Source organism: Morone saxatilis, unplaced genomic scaffold (assembly GCF_004916995.1).
Source record: "Morone saxatilis isolate NCDOM2014 unplaced genomic scaffold, NCSU_SB_2.0 Contig12, whole genome shotgun sequence".
NCBI classification, from domain to species: domain Eukaryota; kingdom Metazoa; phylum Chordata; class Actinopteri; family Moronidae; genus Morone; species Morone saxatilis.
The window spans coordinates 6,955,297-6,962,006 of NW_023339674.1; the positions used below are offsets into that span (position 1 = coordinate 6,955,297).

The following is a 6,710-nucleotide window of genomic DNA, read 5'->3' on the forward strand; positions in this document are numbered from 1 at the left end:
ACACACACACACACACAGCATATTGTATGTGTATTTTGTGTGGTTTAATGGTGTGTATTTCTTGCAGCCTCCCTCTGGGCAGTCAGATCATTGCTGTGCCGGTCAACTCCTCTCTGTCCTGGCACGCCAACCGACTCAGAGACAACAGCAAAGACGCATACAACGTCAGCTACGCCTGGAAACTGGTAGGTGTCCGTACAGAACTTCCACATCTGACATGTGTTCACTGCTGACTTTTAACTTAACTGTCCAGCACTCAGCCTAGATTGAACAGTGAAATCCCCTGCTCACTATTTTACTCACATAGACACCCACAAATAAGGCACATTCGGTCTTACTTGCATCTTTAAAGTCCTTATAAAGACCTGTAGCATCATGTTTTTCAAATAATTTCTGTTGAATAATTATGTCTGAGGGTTTAAATAAATGATGCAACAGGATGCAATATTTTATTGTTAGAGGATAATTGAAAATGAACACACGTGAGATTGGCAATTACTTATTTTTCTCCTCGTTTGAATTGCAAGTTGTCAGGAGTTAATGCGAGCAAAAGGATCATATATTTGAAGCAGAACAAGCATTTGCAGAGTCACAGCCGAGACAAATGATGATCTTTGGCTGTGAGCCAATGAGCCATTGTCGTGTTGGAAGAATTACTGCCTCGTGCACTTTCTCTGTCTCTTTTCCATTTCTGTCTATAGCTCTTTATCATTACTGTACTGCTGTCTAAAAGCAGTATAGAGATTTATGCTCCCAGTCTTTATGTCTCCAGCAAACCTCCGCCACCTTAAATTAGTCGTTGTAATAAAAACCAAGTGCTCCCACACCCTGAAACTGTCTGTCCCTCGAATCTGCTTTTCCTCTCAGGCCCAGAAGTGTCGTGTTTTAGGAACAAATGGCAACAGAACAGCAATAACATCACGCCATATTGAGTCTTTTTGCTTTCTGACATTTAGATTTTTGGCAACAGTAAAAATATCACACTTAATTCAGGCATTTTACTTTTTGCCTTTTTTTAAAGGCTTTTGACATTTTGTTTTTTTCACACAGGCGCTAGAGTTCAAACACGTCACCTTTCCCATGAATTTGGCAGCTGTCTGTTTTTTAAAATGAACTCTCTAGAGCCAGAAAACTGGTAAATTGACCTAGAAAGAAAAACCGAGAAGATTATTTTGGTTACCACACCATTCTGTCATTTTACAGGACAAATCGTTTCCAGGGGCTCCCTCTGTATATCATATTGTTAATTTTTCATTGTAACATACGTTATCAGAAGCACGTTGGTCTTTCTACAAACTGTTTGTCTGGCACTTTGCACGATTTAACAATAAAGTCTCAGAATTTGGGACCAGACTAGCCCTGCATGGTTCATTTAGAATCAGTGGTGTGAAAGCAGCTGTTGAGCTGGACATGTTTATCTTCTCATGAAGACGCCTGTGGCCCATAAACCACTGGCTGTGATGGCTGACGGTACACACTGAAAAACAGAGCTGATAGGGATGGGGAAAGACTTTTGGTTTATACAAAGTATCTTGTACAGGAGTGTATAAATTACATCAACTCCCAGTATTTTATTCACATGCTCACACTGGTCCCTTAAGGTAAATCTGTTGTTTATTAGAAGGGATCACCTGCCAAAAACAGTACAGTAGTTAACCCCCAATCCAAATATATCTGTAAGACATTTTCCATTTTCATTTTTATATGATATGTTTATATGATACATTGACAGTAACAAAAATATAGAATATAATCAACCTTATCCTCCGCTCCTGTCATGTCTTCTAGGTCCAGGACACATCATTCATCCTGTGCATCGTGTACGTGCAGCCGGAGATCCCAGTGAAGCAGCTGAAGAACCTGAACACCGCTCCCAGCTCCAAGCTACTGTACCACCGTTTAGACCTGTTGGGTCAGCCCAGCTCCTGTCTGCACTTCAAACAGCTTGCCACAGTTGGTAAGAAAGGCACCAAATCCACAGCACTGGACTAATATATGATAACTTGGAGTAATAAATGAGTCTGCAAACTTTATTTTTTACCCATAGTCAGCTCTAAAACATTGATTAGCATCGCTGACTGTCTGTTTTTTCCCTTTCTGTCTCTTTCCCAGAGTCCCCCACAGTGATGTTGGCAGCTGGTAGTTTCTCCTCTCCCTATGAGCACCTCAGTCAGCCAGAAACAAAGCGCATGGTGGAGCACTACACCGCCTACCTGAGCGATAACACCAGGCTCATAGCCAACCCAGGCCTCAAGGTACACAAACATGGGAACACAGTTTCAACTCATGGCTAAGACCAGCCTGAAAGCACACAGGGTTAATTTCGTTTACCTGACAAAAACGCATGACACATAGCCGGCCCTGCGGTCAGCTTACAGACATTTACACAAATATTCATATTTCAGTGGGTGACAAGATAGTTAAAGTGTTTTAGAAATGTTTTAAATGTAATTTGAATTCTAGTTCTTACAATATCTATAACTTTTTTCAGGCTGTTCACATTACAGCTAAAATTCACACATTTTAAATTAAGCTCTGCATCTTTAAGAAGGGGACAAACCCCCACGTGGTTTTGGCAGTCTGTGTGCATTCCTGTCCTGGGGGGAAGAGGGGGTTAGAGTTTGAACTCTAAGCCCCAGTCCCAGCTCTGATTCCCAGGCTAGTCTTAAAGGCCCCCCTCCAGTGACCTCATCACCCCTTTCAAACTTAGAAGCTTCTCTGAAAATGGTGCTGAGATGTGAATTTTTCAGGGTGTTTTTCAGGGCTTTAGGACTAATTGAGTCCCATTTATCCCTGAATACTTGTCTTCTGAGCCTTTCTGTTTGGGATTTCTTGATTATACTTTCACAATTTATAACTATCCTTAGCAGCAGTACAGTAGAATAATTTCAACTTTAGATGTTTTTGTATTCACAGGTGTATTTTGTTTATGGGTGGACTGAAAGCAACCTTGGCAAAAGATTCAGCCAACTTACATTTCAGGCCAACCGTAGATTAAGATTCTTACTTTTCTTCTGCTTTCTCAACTTTTTTTCTCCCCTCCTTGTTTACCTCCACCTTCCTTCTCTGTCCCCTTTCACTCTTCTTTTCACCCTCACCATCCCTCTTCTCTCTCTGTGTTCCGGCCCACCCCCCACCCACCCCACCCACACCCTCACAGCCGATTACCCTTTCCCCTCTGCAGTCCTCTGTCAGGAACGAGGTTATGGCGACCAGTCACGTCACGGATGAGTGGATGACACTAATGGAAATGAGTAGCCTCAACTGCTACATTGTGCGCCGTTACATAGCAACGCCCAGTGGGGTGCTCCGGATTTACCCAGGATCACTGATGGACAAAGCCTTCGACCCGACCCGCAGACAATGGTGAGGCTTACTTTGGAGGGTGTGAAGGGGGAGACAGGAGTGAAGACGTGTATGTGTGTGCGTGTGTTTTAGGGGAGCAAAAGGAGGTAGGGGATAGTGTTGGGTAGGTAGGAGTTAAAGGGAATGAGTATGTGTGCAAACTGGAGGCACATGTTTGTGCTTAAAATGGCCACCAGCCATTACTGAGTTGAATTAAGTTAAGATTTTCTAATCAAGCTAGATGCACATTGTGTAGAGCACGATCATGCTTTTCTGTGATAACAACTAGTCCCACGTTTGTTTTTTTTTGCAGTGTTTGCAGAGTTTCAACCTTTTTTATTACTACTTTATTGAAACAAATATATATTAAGAGAGGGTAATTAACAATAGAACAGTTTTTTGTTGGTACATTCAGCTATAAGTCAAATGTAGTTTGACATATACAGTATAATCTGATCAGAAAAGTTTGACTTCTTGCATTTAAATTTATGAACATAAAACCTAGTCAAAATAACAATTGAGTGAATCCACACAATACCTTTTTCCAAAGTAATGCAGTTGTAATGCAAGTAATCCACAGTTGTTTTACATGTTAAATGCTCCTGCAATTTTCTGTTCCCCACAAAAAGCAGAGTTCTCATTCTCCAGTTTCCATAAATAATGCATTTTAAATTATATCTCATTTAATTTATTAGCCAGGAAAAAATGCAGATAGTCACAATAATGAAATAACCCACTACCTTTGTGATGTGTTTTGTAGGTACCAGCATGCTGTGGCTAACCCTGGCCTCATCACCTTCACGGGACCATACCTGGATGTGGGCGGGGCGGGCTACGTTGTCACCATCAGTCACACCATCCATGCTTCCAGGTAAGAAGTCAAAGGTGTATTTTTACCACAGTAAACCCCTCTGCTGTCTCTTATTTTACTGCGCCAAAAGAAAGTGTTATGCTGAATAAGTATGTGCTTAATGAAAGTATTTAAAGTGAGACAATATACCTTTTCAAAGAAGAAAACGCGTGATCTCCCTCTTACAAATGAAAGGTTAAAGTCATTAGGAATAAAACCCTTGACTGTCACCATTGAGTCACTTCTAACTCTTCTCTATGTGTTTTACTTTACTTTTTGTGTACACAGTTTTACCATGTAGCATATTTGCATTTCAGTGGTTTTATCAAACAAGTATAACAGGAAATAAACGCACCAAAACCTTAACAAGAGACAAATTTCCCAATTGTGTTCTGGTTCCACTTACACAGGTCGTGTAAGGATGTCTTTTAAAGCAACTGATTCAGGATAATCTTAGGAACATTCCTGTATTTGAGTTTCAACTCACTGTTTACAATAGCTGTCTGACCTACAGCTTTACTGTTTTGGTTCAGCTCTTTTAGTGGCTTTAGTCGGCAGGCAAAGTTAGTAACTAGCTAGTGAACACAGTGGAGCATTTAGCTATTGGTGCTCTTAAATGCCAATGTCGCTCTGTATCTGCTTGATGTGCAAGATTGACAAATATGTGTGAATGTATACCTTGGCTCTCAGATTCCATTAACAGATTCCTTGTTGTTATGAGCCGAGGCACCATTGTGGGCTGTTAGGCTCTCAGCCCAGAAGTCATTTCAGCAGAGCACATTGTCTCTGAAGACAGGAGATCTGAAGGAGGCTAAAGGAGACCATTGACTGTTTTTGTTGCTCCAGGGCTGAGTAGCGAGTAACAGAGTATCCCTCAACCAAATGATCTAGGTTCAGTCACAGTTATCTTTAACTATCTGCTCTTCCAAAGAGAGCCCTCTTAAGCCAGCCACTGTATTCCAACCACCTCCTTGAGCCTGCGTGTTAACACCCTTGTGCTTGGGCCAATTTTTATAGAAGATAAAGCAGAATGTTTTGGACACAGCCTCTTTGAGTTGGAGGCTTGAAGAAGACCGAAACAGCGGCGGAGATTAGAGTGTTTATGTTTGTAGTTCTGTGAGCTTAAAATGAAACTTAGCTTGCAGAAGTACAATAGCAACTGTTTACCACGGCCCATGCAAATGTACAATATACACATAAACATTCAGTATCAGTGTGTCTGATAAGTCAGGATTAGCGTGTTGATGACTGGCTCAGTGAGCATAACATTGTGCAGCCTGTAGTCTGCGTAAACACGGGTTTAAAGAGTGTGTGTGTGTACTTCTGTCAGCATACAGCCGAACACACAATCTCAGGCGAGATTTAACAGAAAAGCTTCACTTGTTCCCTCATTTTCTGTCTGCTACTTTTCTCTCTCTCTGTCTCCTCCTCTGTCTTTAGCTCTCAGATGGCCCCTGGTTATGCCATTGCAGTGATGGGCATAGACTTCACCCTACGCTACTTCTATAAGGTACTGCTGGACCTGCTGCCCATCTGCAACCAGGACAAGGGCAACAAGATCAGGTAGGAGGAGGATGCATTGAATGGCTGGCTTATCTTCTTTTTACCTCATACAAATTGTTCCTACTTTATTCTTTTTCTGTTGCTTCATTTGCCCTGAATTTATCCAGAGGGTGGCTAAACTTCTGTTTTACTGAGCAAGAATTAAACTTGCAGAGAGAGGGAAGAAGAGATAAGCTGATTATCCTGGCATTCCTGCTGGAGCTGTGACTTTTTTCATACATACTTTTTGCTTTTTGTTTTGTTTTTCATCCTTTTTCTTCCACCCCCTCCTCTCCCAGTCCCCTCTTCTTCCCCTGTCTTTCTCCCCTCTCTCTCTTCTCTCTCTCTCCACTTGCTTCATGCTCTCTCTGTTAGTGTTCAGAAGCCATATAAAACAGGATTAGCTCAAAGGGGGTGTGGGGCAGAGACGAGCAGTATTTGGCAGAATGTTTAATGGAAGGAGGGGGGGAAGAATGGAGCCATATTATGCAGGCTGAAGTTATATTGAGCACTGTGGAGAAAAAGAATCACTATGTCTGCAGTCTTACATATATTTGTGTTTGTACATTGTAGGTGCTTCATAATGGAGGACAGAGGGTACCTGGTCGCTCACCCCACTCTCATCGACCCCAAAGGTCATGCCCCTGCAGAGCAACAACACATCACACACAAGGTAAAGGACCAGGGTCACATATATAAATGTAAAAGTAACAACTTAATATAGCCTTTTAATAATTGCAACAAGTTGCCTTCTTTCCTGCTCCTTTTTGTGTTTATTTTTCTTTCATTTCTGTTTTTGTCATGATTGCAGGAGCCGTTGGTGGCTAATGACATCTTGAACCATCCCAACTTTGTCAAGAAAAACCTGTGTAACAGCTTCAGTGATCGCACCGTGCAGCGCTTCTACAAGTTCAATACCAGCATAATGGTAAAAAAAACATGAGATAACTGGATGTATGGATGACTGCTCAGG

The 6,710-nt window shown here is 41.7% G+C and overlaps 1 protein-coding gene across 2 annotated transcripts in view; it reads left to right on the forward strand.

Annotated features, from left to right (window-relative positions):
* Positions 1–6,710, forward strand: part of cachd1 (cache domain containing 1) — a 92,015-nt gene that overhangs the window by 72,601 nt on the left and 12,704 nt on the right. For both annotated transcript variants that reach the window (XM_035653831.1, XM_035653829.1), the window contains 8 exons: positions 68–185; positions 1,789–1,957; positions 2,113–2,255; positions 3,185–3,366; positions 4,106–4,216; positions 5,636–5,758; positions 6,311–6,410; positions 6,549–6,665. In XM_035653831.1, coding sequence (XP_035509724.1) covers positions 68–185; positions 1,789–1,957; positions 2,113–2,255; positions 3,185–3,366; positions 4,106–4,216; positions 5,636–5,758; positions 6,311–6,410; positions 6,549–6,665 — 1,063 coding nt within the window. The remainder of the gene's footprint in view (positions 1–67; positions 186–1,788; positions 1,958–2,112; positions 2,256–3,184; positions 3,367–4,105; positions 4,217–5,635; positions 5,759–6,310; positions 6,411–6,548; positions 6,666–6,710) is intronic.